The sequence below is a fragment of the Artemia franciscana genome, chromosome 4 (genome assembly GCF_032884065.1).
Source record: "Artemia franciscana chromosome 4, ASM3288406v1, whole genome shotgun sequence".
NCBI classification, from domain to species: domain Eukaryota; kingdom Metazoa; phylum Arthropoda; class Branchiopoda; order Anostraca; family Artemiidae; genus Artemia; species Artemia franciscana.
In genome coordinates this window covers 46,311,585-46,328,503 of record NC_088866.1, presented here as the reverse complement: position 1 = coordinate 46,328,503, position 16,919 = coordinate 46,311,585, and the positions used below count along the sequence as shown (strand labels likewise).

The 16,919-nt window shown below is 35.0% G+C and overlaps 1 protein-coding gene across 3 annotated transcripts in view; it reads right to left on the bottom strand.

Moving 5' to 3' along the window:
• LOC136026503 (formin-like protein) overlaps positions 1–16,919 on the bottom strand; it is a 132,580-nt gene that overhangs the window by 69,546 nt on the left and 46,115 nt on the right. For all 3 annotated transcript variants that reach the window (XM_065703130.1, XM_065703131.1, XM_065703132.1), the window contains 3 exons: positions 12,027–12,110; positions 6,839–7,091; positions 2,315–2,391 (listed from right to left, as the gene is read on the bottom strand). In XM_065703130.1, the coding sequence (XP_065559202.1) occupies positions 2,315–2,391; positions 6,839–7,091; positions 12,027–12,110 (414 nt within the window). The remainder of the gene's footprint in view (positions 1–2,314; positions 2,392–6,838; positions 7,092–12,026; positions 12,111–16,919) is intronic.

Below are 16,919 nucleotides of genomic sequence, written 5' to 3'. Positions count from 1 at the left end.
CAAGGAAGAAGGGAATATTCCTTAGACAACTGCCTTTTACGATATTCCTTGTAAGCACAGCACCTGGCTTTAAGATACTTTGAGCAACCAATATTTATTGTTCAAACACAGAGCTATAGCTATTTTTAGTAACTTGCATTTTAATTTTGAAAAAACACAGACATTCACTTTAATTTTGAAAAGACAGAGACATTTATTTGCGGCCTCTGTCTGGAATTTCGATACTGTACTTTCCATCTGGTTAATATTTTTGTTTAAAGCAGTAATTCTATATTACTTCTGAAGTGGATAATCTTTTTAGCACTAATGACTATACTTTTGAATAAATTTCTTTTTTTCTAAGCGTCTTATAAGATATTATAAATTGCTTAGTTATTTTATAAATTGCGTAGTTAGTTCTCAAGGAGCATCAATGAATTCAAAAATGAAGCCTTCTATTATCTAAGTTGCATTCATATTATAAGACCCCACCCCCCCCCCCTCTTCCTATTCGATCTTCCTTAGAAAATGTGATCTTTTTTTTATAATTTTCTATAAAATGTAAAATATTGTTCTAAACTGTAATTACCGATAATCGTGACTGAGTCTCTGGAAGAGGGGGAGGAAGGGAGAAGATTATCTATTAGAAGTGCAGGCAACATCTGAGGACCCTTTGTGCTTAGTTGTGATAGGAAAAAGCAGTGTATAGAGTGGGTAGCAATCGGGTATTTGCCCCTCCCCCCCACAAAAAACAACAATATAATAATGAGTGCTGAGGCGGGTAACCAACAAAACTTGGGCTCTCTCAGTGGTATTTTTCACTCTTTCGCCCCCGTATTTATTGCGACTTTCAGTCTTCTGGGGACAGAAGCCCCTCTCCTCCATGGATCAGCCCCTTAGTAAAATTTAGTGAATCATTAACTTTTGTTTAATTATGTTTCAACGGATGACGTTGAAGTAGAGCCAATGCAAGTTGAACCTGTACGAAATCTGGTTTCTTTTCATAATTTTCTGCAAAGTGTGATATATTAATCTAAACATACTGCCATTGCTGATAATGATGACAAAAGGGTCAGGGGAGAGGAGAATAATTTACTAGGGGTGCAGAAGAGACCTGGGGCACCTTTTATTATTCAAAATAGAAAAATTAAGTACAGAATAGGTAGCGATTGGCCCCTTGCGAGTAGTTGCAAGAAAAAAAGGTGCATTTATGATCTATTTATTGAATTATTTTTTAGAGGCTGATGTCAAAGTTGAGGCACAGCAAGGTAAACCTTGAAGTAGCTTTGTTCGTTTATTTGGTCTGGATCAAAGTGTCCTGTCCTTGAGAAGTGGAAATGATATTAACTTGCCAAACTTAAGTAAGCTTAGCAAGGAAAAGCCAAATCAATGAAGAGATAGGCAATTAAGGATAATACAAAAGTTTAAGATGCCTAATTAAATATCAGTAATATCACAATTTAAGATGATATAAATTAAGATACTCGATTATCAATTATGATTCATTGAATTATAATTTTAATTTTACCACTATGCAAGGCAAATTGAGACAATGAAATTTCTTCCCTGATTGATACAAGGCTCTTCCCGAAACCTCTTTTATTCATAATACAATGAAATAAACAGTACATGGTATATGAAATGAAATAAATAGTACATGACACATGAAATAAACATGAAATAAATAGTCCTCTATTGAAGTTGCAAAAGCTGATATCAAACAAACATTTAGTATTTTTGTTACTTTAGTTATTAAGAAAAAAAGGTCAATATTATGTAATAAGCTGAAAATGGGTATAATCAAATTAAAAAAAAATCTTCGAAATATTTCCCAAAAATATTTGGGAGAATTCTAATTCTAGCTGCGTGAAACTGGGATAAAAACACGATTCTTCGACAACTGGCGAAAAGAAGGCGACTGTGACGAAGATGAAGAAGACAAAAATAAGCCCCAAAGCTTGTGAGTTAGGCACGTATGAAGAGAAGACCCTTCTAGCCGATCCCCTTCTGAGGTCTTGAGTTTTAAAGATATTTTGAATATTGAAAGGATCCTCTCGTGAAAGGATAAATGAAAGTTATCCTTTCACCCTTGTGTGGAGGAGACTCATTGTAACTTAATGTTTTCCTTTTGAGGTTGGTTTTGCACTGAGGGCGATTGAGTGGAAGTCTCGACCGAAATAGCTGCATATCCCTTCGTCGTTTTTCAATGGCTGGAAATACGTTCGATTTTCTTCTTCACTATTTCTTTTTTTTCATTTTCGCCTATCTATTTTAATAGACAATATACTATATTCCATCACTTTAATTAATAAATTTAAACAGAAAATTTCTTTACCTTGCACTTTTATGATTCAAACACAGAGCAATGCAGGTGATAGCCTCCTTGTGTCGAATAACATTGTTGAACCCGTACTACAAGAAAAATAGTATGAACACAATGAAATATAATACCGTTTCCCTAAGGAATAAACATAAGAACTACAGAGAGATCACTTGTACATGATCTTGAGACTCAACAATGTTTCAGTCCATTGACTACATTGAAATTTTAAAAGCACAATCCAATTAGGATTTAGAAGATCGAGCTAATCGAATGTATGCATTTAAGTTTTTCAAAAACAAATAAAGGCATATTCAAAACCAATAATATGATACGCTTGAATGAAAAGTCTTATCTGTAGGCCTCCATATCTTTGAACCAATAAAAACGCCTGTAGCTACGACATTTCTAGGAGCGAATGTAAGAAATCCCAGTAGCAAGTCATCAGTAACACAAGTAAATACATTTCCCTATCAACTATCAACTATCCATCAAAATATTTATGGAAAACTGCGAAGAGGTCCACAGAAATAGGAGGAAGCAAAAAGGATGTAAACTATGGGACTGCGACCAACTTTCAAAAACGTCCAGCTTACGATCAGCTTCAAAATTTTTTGGATGGTAACGTTTCCAGTGCATGTCTTTAAATCCATAATATTCAATATCAAATCTTAAAAGAAAAGAATAAAAATACGGAAGTAATTGAGTAGCCATACTGATAATCTAATATTTACCCTAAAATTTACCAAACCATACTGCACTAACGACTTAAGAAACTGAAGCAGAATGACATGGAGGAAACAACCGAAAGTGCACTTTATGGGAATATGCTATCAAGTCAATTTATAAAAAGCGATTAGGTATAAATATAAGCTTTTAGATGAGCCCTGAAACAGCTCTTTTATTACAATAGCCTTCAAGTCTCAATAAAAATACCTATAGCTACAACATTTCTAGGAGAGAATGTAAGAAATCCCAGTAGCAAGTCATCAGTAACACAAGTAAACACATTTCCCCTTAAATTCTCAAATTCAATATGCCTTAAATGAAAGGATGTCAACCCATCCCCCAACATTACATATAGTGTGCAAGTTCAGAGTCTTTTTGGAAAATTATTCAGAATATCACAATTAGAGTAGACATTTTTTTCACAAAAAATTCAATATTATATAATAATTATTATTCAATTTTACTCGAATTTTAAGCTCCCTCTCTGACCAATGTCTCAGAAATATATAATTGCCCTATATGTCACAAAAGCGGAGCTAATCAAACATACATTAAAAGAATCAACTTATTATACTGAATCCAAATATATAAAATTCAACAGGTTTAGTGTTACCCATCAAAAGTTGCGAGCCAGAGAAAATATACCTGATTTTTTAAATAGGGGGGATAGACCCCCTAAAATCAAATGATCACTAATCATAATCACACCGTCAAAATCAGCGTACCAGAGAACCCTACCGCAGAAGTTTCAAGCTCCTATCTACAAAAATATGGAATTTTGCTATTTTTACCAGAAAACAGATCACAGATGCGCTTTTTTTTGTTTATGTTTTTCAGGGGTGATTGTATTCAAATAACTGTCCTAGAAGATCAGGAGAGGGTGCATTCAAACAGAAATTAAAAATTCTTAGGGCCATTTTTATGTGACCAAAAAGTTTGAAGGACAACTGGGCCCCCGTCCGACGCCCATTTTTCCCCAAAATTATCTGATCAAAATTTTGAGATAGCTATTTTGTTAAGTAGAGTTGAAACATCAAATAATTATGTCTTTAGGTGTAAAATGACCCCTCTCCCCATTCTGAGGAGAGAGGCCGGTAAGTTATGAAGTTCGCCCATTGTTTACGTATAGTATTTGTTATTGGGAAGTATACAAAAATTTTCTTGGAGGGGGGAGAGTGTTGTGCTTGGGGTGGATTTCTATTAGGAGAATCTTCCTTAGGAAGGGAAATTTCTCGGGGGGGGGGGGGTGAATATTCCAGGGAAATGTTACACTGGGGGGATTTGACAGAATTAATATACGAAATTCTTTTTAATTGTTACATTCTCTTAACAAAATTTTTTCTGTGGGGATGTTCCCGGTCAATTATCCGTAGGACTTTTTCCCGCGTGTTTTTATTTCTGGGAAATAATTTCCACGGAAGGGGGCATTTCTGGAGTGATCTTGAAACCGATTAGAGATTGAACTCTTATTCAAATGAAAGAATGCTAAGGAGAATTTTTCTGGCTGAATTATTAGCAAGCAATTTTATAGGGAGGGGAGGGGGATTCTCAGCAAGGATGGAACTGTCTGGAGGGACTTTGACAGGGGTTGTACTTTAATTTGGATAAAATTTCAACGGAGAAGCTTTCTGTGAACTTTTCTCTGTCTCTCTCTCACTCTCTCCGCTACCTCATACTCTGAAGAACTCGTATGAATGCGACGCTCTAATGTAGCGTAAAAACAGTTTATATTCTTATATCCTCTGATCAAATCACGTAATTAGAACTTTACACATATTTTATTTTAATTGAATTATATTCATTAAATTATCTTTTAGTAACTTCAAAATACTTCCGGTAATACTTGCGACCGCAAGATAAGCATTTTTATTTCTTGTGGCTTTTCCTAAAAAAATCGAAGTGATTTGTGATGCTGTCTTATCGAAAACGAATTTCGAAATTATTGTTGATTGTTTGCTTGCTCATTCAAAATAATGACTCATGTAAATTGGTTTTGGCGAAAAGTTTAAAGCCGATTTCTAATAATGGCCTCTAAGGATGATTTCATTGCCACATATTTCAAAGCTTCTCTGCGTTTTTTTTGGGAAAGAGAGCGAAAGAAAGATATAGAAAGGGAAAGAGAGCGAAAGAAAGATATGGAAAGAGACCAAATGAGGGCAAAAGAGAGTGAAAGAGGAGAGAGAGAGCGAGAGAGAGAGAGAGAGAGAGAGAGAGAGAGAGAGAGAGAGAGAGAGAGAGAGAGAGAGAGAGAGAGAGAGAGAGAGAGAGAGAGAGACTAGGTCGCTAAGACTAGGAACAAGTGAAGGTGAAGAGATAATGTTGGGTAAGGAGAAGATCAATTTAGTGCACGGCTTCAACTTACCAAGGTAGTATTATTAGTAAAAGTAGTGGGAGCAGTGAAGACATTAAAAGTAGAATAGAAAGGCCCAGGGTGTTTTTTCACAATTGAAAAAAGCTAAGAATGGGAAGATAAGTCTGGGAATCAAGATTAGAATATTGAAAGCAAGTGATGACAGTGGTCAGGTATAGTTCTGAAGTGTGGGCACTCTGAATAACAGAGAAGGATTTGTTAGATGTTTTCCAAAAGGATTGTTTTGGGTATCCGACTGACAGACCATATCTCAAACAGAAAGCTGTACAAAAGATGTGGTTCGATCCCGCCTTCTAAAGCTATAATGACCGAAAAATTGGAATAGATAGAACACGCTCTGCTGATGAAGGATGGCAGATAGCCAAAAATTATCCTAGTGGATCAGCAGTTTATGGTCAAACAAAAATCAGGTTGTCCCAAAATGGATGGGAAAATGTGAGGAAATATTCAAGGTAAATGAGAAGTTCCTGGGAGGGAGTAAAGAGGGAGGCTTTGAATAGATTGGAATGGAGCCGGTGTGCATAGCTGTGTTGGCCATAGGTGGCTTGGTGCTAAAGTGAATTGTTAGTAGCAGTAGTAGTAGTAGTAGTAGTAGTAGTAGCAAAAAAAATTATATTTTGTTCTTGCTTTTTGTCACACTGAAAACTTTTCTGCGAAGTGGCTTTGATTTTTTAATTCTTTAAAACACAGAACTAATAATCCTGCAAATGGAATATATATCTTCAATGTCAAGATATATACTGGGGCATAAAAATTACTGAGCTAAAGCGATTCAGCTGGATTTATGGGTTGGGTGTTCAAGGTTGTAAATCGTAGTAACTTTAACTTAAACTACAGATGTCACTTGAAGTTGACATCCACCGAGAACGGTTGTGAAGCAACTATAAGCTTATTAGGTTTGCATGGGTATAATGTGCATGAGTTTCAATTTTATTCATTACTACTCTTTCATTATAATTTAATCTAACGATAAACTCAATATGCTTCAAACCGATAGTAACACCAATGGTGATAATTATGCACAGTTACTTCACTGAAGATGCCCATTAACTATCTTTAGTAAGAGTTAATAAAAAATAAATCTGATGTTACGTTTCTGTCGTTCCAGCTATTGCAGCAATGTCAATTGGAATGAAATAGTTAGTTTCTCGTTACTTTTTACAGACGCTAGAATGTAGCCTCTGACTTGAGGATATCAAAGAGGACTTCGTGCAGGTAATCCCGTGCCGCGTGACAATTAGCAGGTGCCACATTATGCGCTTCTTTATATTCGTTTCAACAAAATTGGTGATTTGAGAAGTGAATTCTCCATAATTTTCTATGCTTAGGGAATAGAGTATAGAGCTAAAAAGGGTATAGAGCTTATAGATTGCTGATAGATTAGGGGTATAGAGCTTAAAATAGCTGATATCTAGAAACTACCAAAGTTAACTAATTACCTTATTATTCATAATAGCTCTCATACACATTATACATATGTGAACATCATCCTCAGCATCGCCAATTTTCAATTTATTCGCTTGTTTTATGACCTTTCGGACTCGAGTTGGAGTCCTCAACAACGTGGAGCTTCTCCTCAGAATAACATCCTTGGCTGATTCAATTTTTGGTGTACTATTACTCAAATCTGAGTTGCTTCCAGACTTCTCTTCGCATATGTTTTCAAGAGATCCTGCCGATCGAAATTCATTTCTAGAAATAAAAATAGAAATAATTGCCCAAGTCAGTCACTATTATTGGTATATGGTATGTGGTATATGGAGTAGTCCATATGCTACCTCAGAATATCCCAAAATATATAAAATTCACTCTAAACGCCTGAAATCCTTCAGTATTTGGATTTAAAAATATATTTATCTGGGTGTTCACCCCCCCCGCCCTCCAAGAAATATTCATGGCTCTTGTCTTTGAAAATTTAACATTGGCGTCTCTGATATCCTAGCCCTGACCAGTAAGGAAAGGTTCTAATATTTATTTGGGAGAAAAAGCTGATGCTAAAAAAAAAACTAGGGGGACACGCAAATAATATGATTTCTATGCACTTTTTTTCCAAAACTCATTTTCTTCATATCTTTTTTTTAGATTCTTTCCTTATTTTCTCTTCTTTTCTAATTGATAAATCATTCAAAAGTCAATATATATTAAAAACATATTTTGTTACATTATAAAACATAAAACGTTAAAACAATTTAAATCAAACGAACAAAAAGTCAGGTGAAAAGGTTATTTATCGTTTATTAACGAATTTACACATTAAGGTTGAATGCGCATTGAAAATTTAAAAAGGCATATATTATGCAGCAAATTTGGAAAAATAACTTAGTTTTGCTTTGGTAACAGAGCACACACACGGACACCCCAGAAAAAATACGCGCTACACCTCTAAAGATAAGCTTGTCCTTGGATGAGAGGGGGGAGGGGGGCTTGAAAGAAAGCAACTATCCGCAATTACTCCATTTTTCACCCAAACTGAAAGAAAGTACATTTCAAGCCATACCTTATTAAAACTAGAGTTTTACTTGGGTTTTGTTCGCCATTTTCTGGCAAAGATCACTGACGCAGCAAGATATTTACAGGTTAAGAAGCTAATATCAAATAAATTGTAGGTTTGAGTGTTTGACGACAATCGTTAAATTTTGTTCTAACAATAGTCGAAATTACCTCTTAGAAAATAGAAAAAGATTTAAGCACCAATTGTCGTATGCACTGAACGTACCTTTATCATAAACCATATCAATGAATTTATTTCGTTTTGGTTTTTATTCTTTTATTTTGTAATTTCGACATTTTTGTTAACTGTAACATTCTCTTCCATGAGTTGCTATATTATCTAGTCATTTCTTTTGTACAGTATCGCGGCCCTGTCTGCTCTTGCCTCTTCTACAGACATTGTACTACATTGTGAATTTTTCCCTAGATGTTTGGCAATTTTGCAGGGTTATGTCGCTATACCACATACCACAGACGCAATATGCATATCTTTCTACTAAACTGAGGGACCACTAACCTGCTTTACTTTTCCGATTATACACTATAAAAATATGGGCGTCATTCTACAATAAGAAGAGCTCAAATTGCCTGCCTATCTGCTAAAAAAAAACTGGTGTGTGTGGGGGGATGTTTGAGGGGCCACAAGCTCATACTATACCTCAAAGACCAGTTAATGGCGCTGTGTTTGGCTCTTTTTCCTTTGGGTAGCTGTGTAAGGCGTACGTCTTTGTTTAAGTACGTATACTTTTAGGCATAAATAAAGGCCTTTGCATTTTCGGATTAAACTTAAAATATCAATAAAATCAGATTAAACTTAAAATTCTAAAAACAAACTCTTTGAATGTTACCTCTCTTAAGAAAGACATTGTTGAATTTAGGAAAAAAGTCGTCATATGACTTTGTTGTACATATAAAGACAAGCAATTTTAAATTTAAAAGACAGTTCCGTTGACTGATGATAAAATCATGTAGATGAGTTTTCTTGTTTGTTTTTTCTTATTTCTTTTAGTATGTTAACTTTATCAACAGTTAGGGTGATGTGAAAAGTTATTTTAAACTTCCGATGATATTACTTTTATCCCTGGAATATATTTTCGTTTTAGCACAAAGAAACTTAAGATTTTCACAAAGTCTGAATAAAATTCAGACCCAACTGCGATACCAAATTTCCATTTGACTGCCACATTGGCCCAAGAGTGTTTTCCTCCCAAAAGAGGGGAGTATAACACTCTTTAAAGGGGGTTGGGCACAAAGCCTTTATTAGTTTTAAGCTACACCTCTTGGGTCACTCTGGCTCAAGAGGAGAGTTTTTCCTAAAAGAGAGAGGGGGTTAACACTCTTCAAAAGGAGTTGGACAAAAAGCCTTATTAGCCCAAACTATGCAGAGTCCTTTAAGATATTAAATAAAAAAAAAACAAGATTTTGTAACGGAAAGTAAGGAGCAACATTATAACTTAAAACGAACAGAAATTACTTCGTATATGAAATGGACTGCTTCCTCATCAACGCCCCGCTCTTTGCGCTAAAGCTTGACTCTTTCTCTTAACTCTACTTTTTAAAACAATAGAAAACATTAGCGTAAAGAGCGGGGCGTTGGTGAGGAAGCAGCCCCTTTCATATACGAAGTAATTTCTGTTCGTTTTAAGTTTTAGTGTTGATCTTTACTTTCCGTTAAAAAAACTTGTTTTTTAATTTAATTTCTGAACCTTTTTGAATCAATGCACGTTTTGATTTTGGCTCCCCGCAGATGAAAAATCAAAAGGAAATTTGCATATTTATTTTTTTGGCTAAATGGCTTTCTCATAGTTTTGATCGAATGGTTTTAAGAAAAAAAGAGCGGGGGGTTGCCCTCCGATTTTTTGGTTACTTAAAAAGGCAACTAGAACTTTAAATTTTTTACGAATGTTTTTATTAGTAAAAGATATACGTAACTTACAAATTAGATTACATAACGAACTTCCGTATTCTCATGTTTTTATTACGTATATGCAGGGGTTCACCCCCTCGTCAGTACCTCGCTCTTTTACACTAAAGCTTAAATTTTTCCTAATTTCTTAAGAATGACCCCTGAATCACAAAAGCCCTAGAATAAATAGTTGAAATTACTAAAAATAATTTAGCGTAAAGAGCGAGATATTAGGAAGAGGTGAGCCAATCATATCTATATATATAAAAATAAGTTGTCTGTGTGTGTGTCGAGTGACGTCATGTTTGTCGACTGACGTCATATTTGTCGACTGACGTCATTATAAGGATTAAGCTGTATGCGTCATGAAGTTGTTTGTCGACTGACGTCATGTTTGTCAACTGATGAAATTACATACCGGGACACCGGGACACAAATGACGACCGGGACACAAGGAATATAAATGACGACCGGGAACCTCAAAGAGAAATTACAGACTGGGACACCCGGACACAAATCACGACCGGGACACAGGGAATATAAATGATGACCGGGACACAGGGACACAACTACAACGGGGACGTCGGGGGCAGAGGCGGGATATATAAATGACGACCGGGACACAGGGATTGTTCGAATAGAAATTACAAACCGGGACACCCGGAAACAAATGACGACCAGGACACCGGGACACAGGGAATATAAATGACGACCGGGACACTCAAAGAGAAATTACAAACTGGGACACCGGGACACAAATGACGACCGGGACACAGGGAATATAAATGACGACCGGGACACAGGGACACATCATTAGAATAATGAGGTATAGATCTGAATACAGATTGTTTTTCCCTTGGACAATTATATGTTGCATGTTCAAGAGTCAGTAAACCTGACAATCTATTTATATGCAACATATATATATATATATATATATATATATATATATATATATATATATATATATATATATATATATATATATATATCGAAGCGCCCCACCAACTAGGTGTTGGGGTGGCGCGAAGCGCCAAACCAACAGCTAGTGCGTAATAATTTCTGTTCGTTTTAAGTTTTAATGCTTCTACTTACTCTCAGTTGAAAAAACTTTTTCATATTTATTTTTTAATTATTTTTGTTTTAATAATACTAGAAAATTCTGCGCTCCCTTCATGAAAGTTTTCTTCCCCCGTGACAAATTCCTCCAAGGAAAGGTCCCCTAACATATCCCCCTCTTATCACCCCCCCCCACAACCTAAAAATCCCCCTGAAAACATCTGTACACTTCCAAATAACCATTACTATATGTAAGCACTGGTCAAAGTTTGTAACCTGTGGCCCCTCCCACGGGGACTGTGGGGGAGTAAGTCGTCCCCAAAGACATAATTATAAGGTTTTTTGACTACACTGAATAAAATGGCTATCTCAGAATTTTGATTTGGTGAGTTTGGGAAAACAATTAGCGTGGGAGGGGGCCTAGGTGCCCTCCAATTTTTTTGGTCACTTAAAAAGGGCACTAGAACTTTTCATTACCGTTAGAATGAGCCCTCTTGCAAATTTATAGGACCACTGGGTCAATACGATCACCCCAGGAAAAAAAAAACAAAAAAACACGCAATTGATGCAACTTATATATTATATAAGTTGCAAGATTCTCGCAAGATTCTAGGACCACTGGGTCGATGCGATCACCGCTGGGAAAAAAAAAAACAAAAAAAAACAAAAAACAAATAAACACGCATCCGTGATCTACCTTCTGGCGAAAAATACAAAATTCCACATTTTTGTAGATAGGAGCTTGAAAATTCTACAATAGGGTTCTCTGATACCTGAATCTGATGGTGGATTTTCGTTAATATTCTATGACTTTTAGGGACTGTTTCCCCCTATTTTCTAAAATAAGGCAAATTTTCTCAGGCTCGTAACTTTTGATGGGTAAGACTAAACATGATTAAACTTATATATTTAAAATCAGCATTAAAAATGCGATTCTTTTGATGTACCTATTGATATCAAAATTCCATTTTTTAGAGTTTTGGTTGCTATTGAGCTGGGTCGCTCCTTACTACAGTTCGTTACCACGAACTGTTTGATTGCACAATTTTCAGCTTTTTGTACATTTTTAGTTTCCCAAGAGAGAGGGGGAGAGGAAACCTTTTTTATTCCCCTCCCTTACAAGCATCTATGTTATTAGATCAGACAAATTACACAAAGATGAACTAACTTACTTCATCATGAGCAAACGGAAACTTAGATAGTCGACAAGTATTTCAAGTCCCTTGTTTTCATCGTTGAGGAATTCTCGAACCCACCTGAAAAAAATACTATGTGAGTTTTTGGAAATTTCGGTACTAAAGTGCTCTCAAGCCGAATCCCAGAAATAGCAAAGTAAATTTAGGAATTTTGTTAGTGAGTCCATGAATTCTCCAAATGAATCCATGAATTCTGCAAATCAATTGAAGAATTCCTCCAAAAAATTCAGGAATTCCCCCCTGAATTCAGGAGTGCTCCAAATGAATTCATGGGTTCTCCAAATGAATTCAATAATTCTCCAAATCAATTTAGGAATTCCCAGAATTCCAGGAATTATCCTAGTCGATTGAAGAATTATAATAGTGAATTCACGAATTCCCCAAGTGAATTTGGGTATTCTCCATGTGAATCCGAAAATTCTCCAAATCAACTCCAAGAAATTCAGGAGCCCCCACCTGAGTTTAGGAATGATCCAAATGAATTCATGAGTTCCCCAAATGAATTCAATAATTCTCCAAATCAATTTAAGAATTACCCAAGCGAATTCAGGAATTCTCCAATGGTTACCTGGAACGATGAATTTTCTAAAACCAATGATTAAAATTAAATATTTCGAACTATTTCGGCTATTTAGCAAATGGCAGTCTTCAATAAAATAGAAGAAAAAACTAAAATAAAGAAGTCAATAAAAATCTAATTAATTCAAACAACTATAAAATAAAGATGAAAAGAAAACTCGAAAATAAGTATTGACAGGCCTTTAGAACTTTACGAGGTGGTTCTAAACTTTACGAGGTGGCGGAGGTTGTTCAAATCTTATATCTAGAATTAAATCTCACTTTGAGAATAAAATCCTGTTTGTTTTTTTTTTAAGCCTACTTTCAGAAATTAGCTAATTGTTTATAAAAAAATTTGATTGAAAAGTTTCATAAAGGTTTCCTTTAGACGTTTTAAAATACTGAGTTATATAAGAAAAAAGGTATTTGTTTGGCTGAATATTCGGTTGGCTTCTGCTTCGACCCAAAATTGGAAGTGTCGCTTCTCGGTCGGCAAAACAATGGTTTTAAAAAACAACCAAGGCCTGTTATTTAAGTTTATCAGTAAATTTGAGAAAGTCTCAAATCGTACATGCTACACAAGATTTCATCATGAGTCTCTTAAAATTTACTAATTTACAAATATTACAGACAACCAAAGTGGGTCTCAATTTATTATTAAACTTAAGACCAACTAGGGCCACTTACAAAAAAGAAAAAAATAGAAATAAAACAGATAAATCAATAACACACAAAAAAACAATCAGCAAAAAAAATAGCTCATTCAAATAACAATGATACATTTAAACATGTCAAAATTGTTATGTGTAAATCACTTGACCAAGTGGCAGAGAGAGGCGAAAAAGCGGTTCAGAAAGCACCAAAATGAGGGGATTATCCGAAGCAAGTATCCTTGTCTGTATAGAAAGAGAAGATTTTCTACGTAGCTCAGGAAAAGATGGGAGGCCACCACCACCAAACATTCCAGATGCACTACAATTCAAAGGAAGGTTAAGAAGCCACCCTAAAGAATTGTTATAAAGAACCCCAAGAGAATTCTCAACCTAATAGACAGAGATTGTATAAAAGCTAGACCGTACAACGGAGTGCAGTAAGCTTTGAAAAAAACGCATCTTACAGAAGACATCAAAATAACATGAGTTTCAATACGGCACTGCTTAAGGGGATTCAATACTTTATATCGTCCATTATAAACTTTTTTAGCTTAAGTGGCCAAACTATTCAGAATTGATTGGGCAGTCATGCCATAGCCTCTAGAGCTTGGATAAGAGATTAGTATAAACAACAGAAAACTAAAAGCCGACACTTGCTTTCCTTGAATTCTAGAGAAACCAATTAACTGCTTCCGTATTCTGCCTGATATAGGAATATTCAGATTTAGATAAACTTACATAATTAGACAGAGTAAATTTTGTTTTTTAGACCGAATGGAACAAAATTTATTTTTATAAGTTAGGAAAGAGCAGTCCCTAAAAATATTCTAGCATATCTGCTATGAAATATTAAAAATCAGCTCAAAGGAAACATCATTGGATTGATTTCACAGGTATGGGAGTTCCCTGTTGTGTTACCAGCCTTGATTGAAAACCTCAACGACACAGGATGCATATTTTTATGCTGTGTGTATATATGCTGTGTGTATATACCTCTCGTTATAATGGTAGAGCTTACCTAAGCTTACCTAAGATATGGATGTCAGGTATTGGTTTTCTTTAAACGATATTTTCGACAAAACCTGCGCCAGTCATCATCAGGTTATGTTTTCTTTTCTTTTTTTTCTGGCAAGAGCTTTGAATTTGAACCTGAGGATGACTGGCACAAGTCCCGTCAAAACTATCGTTTAGACAAAATCAAGACCTGACATCCATAGCTTAGGTAAGCCTATTACCATCTATCGTTATTAAGTATAAGAGTTTATCGTTGGCTTTTCGGACTGTTGACTCGTTTAAAATCCCATTTCAATTTTTTACCCAAATTGCTTTGGGAGTTTCCTTTGATGCTGGGAAAATTTCCTAATGGGACCTTTGTCCTTGAGACGGTACGGTGAAGCGACACTGAGACACTCAAAATGTTTTGAAGAATCCCTTTAAATTTTTAACAAAACAACCTAGCATGAATGAATAGCTTTATTTTTTCAGTTTAGCTGAACTATTATGAAGTGATGAACCTGAGGCTTGTTCACTTTTTTTTCATTTTTAGTTCATCTGTATTTTATCAAAGAGTTTTTTGAGTAAGTGCAATTTTTTGCTCGTCTTCATAGATTTTTTCTTTTAAATTCCTGTACCTTACATGATTTTCTATGCAAAAAAATATAAGAAGATTTTTTATGATGTAAGGAAGCTAAGGCTCTGTCAAATTTTTGATTTGTGGTCTTTTAGTTCATGGTTATTTCATTAAAAAGTTTTGTGGGTGAGTCTGATTTTTTATTAGTGTTTTGTTTTAGATCTTGTCTTGTATTTCGCCGAAGGTGAATATTCGTCATATAGCGAAATATTCACTTAGGCTTCGCTTTCTCCAGAAAATCCCCCGCGTCAATGTGTTCAATATAAAATTTCATTTCAAAGGTGAGTTCTCGAACAACCCTAAAAGAAAATATCAAGTGAGCAATGGAATTGTCCGTTCGATCATGAACACTAACCGGATTTCGCCTAAGGACGTCACTTAGTTGTTTTCGGCCGATGGGATTTACTATATTTGTCTTAACATAGCTTTAATTCACTTTAATACATAGCTATGTATTTATAAAAAGAATAAAACGATAATCTTAACTGAAGGCCGAATAATTCAGCTTGCCAATATTTTACCGTTATACCGTCTTATTGTGTTTACCGTCTTTTGTAGTAATTCGGTAACTCACCCTTAGTTCACTTGAATAAAGAACTATGCATTTATACAACAAAAAACACAATTAATTTTAAATACAGGTAGATTAATTTAGCTTCCCGAGTAATTTGCCTTTTACCGTCTAATGACATTTACCAAATTTTTGAAATTTTAGATTCAATTCACTTTAATACAGACCCATCAATTTATACGAAAAAATGACTAATTTTAAGGTATTTATATATTATATCAAACACAGTAGAGAGGTTTACTGAATGTAAGATCAGAGAAAACCGGTTTCATAGCCACAAAGACAAATGACGGGTGACAGAATGGATTGGACTTGTATAATTTTGATTATATATGTGCATATTGGGGGGGGGTAAGGTTAGGCTGCTTCACCTTGACCCAACCACTCCCTAATGGGCAAACATATAACCCATATTATATTATTATATAAACTAAAGTATTGGATTTTAATCATGTTTTGGTGTATTTCATTATGACTAACCTTACTTCACTTACTGAGTGTTTGGTATTATACATAAGTACCAATTTTAAATACAAGCATACTATTGTATCTTCCCAACTATTTTAGCCGACTAATCTCAGTCTAGAAAAGCCAACTAATCTAACAAATTAAACAGTTCATGATGACGAAGTGTAAGTAAGGAGCGACCTGGCTCAATAGTAACCAAGACTCTAAAAAACAGAATTTTGATACCAATAGATATATCAAAAGAATCGGCTTATTACTCTAATTTTAAATATATAAGTTTCATTAAGTTTATTCTTATCAAATAAAGGCTACGAACCTGAGAAAATTTGCCTGATTTTCGAAAAAAATGGAAACACCCTATAAAAGTATTAGAATAGAAATCACTAGATTCTTTTCACTAGAAGGCATGTAGGAAGGTTGCCAAAGTAAAATTGGGCCCCTATCAAAACCTATCTCAAGAAAATACAATGTTTCAAGGAGGTTTGTCGCTGTAGCCTATTTTTAATGGAAGTCATGTCATCAGATCCAGCGTGTCAAAGAACCATACTGTAGAGGTTTCAAGCTCCATCTGCAAAAATACGGAATTTTGTATTTTTATTATTTTTTTTTTGTCAGACAAAAGATCATGGATGTGTGTTTTTTTTTCAGGGGTGATCGTATCGACCCAATGGTCCTAGAATAACTTGTGAGGGCTCTATTCGAACGGAAATTAAATGTTCTAGAGTCGTTTTTAAGTGACCCAAGAGATTGGACGGTAACCTGGCCCTCTCCTCCACCCCTTCATTTCCCGAAATCGTCCGATCAAAATTTTGAGATAGTATTTTTGCTCATCATCAAACAGTTCGTGATAACGAACTGTAGTAAGGAGCGACCCGGCTTAATAGTAACCAAAACTCAAAACTCAAAACTCAAAAAAAAAATGGAATTTTGATATCAATAGCTATATCAAAAGAATTGCATTTTAATTCTGATTTTAAATATATAAATTT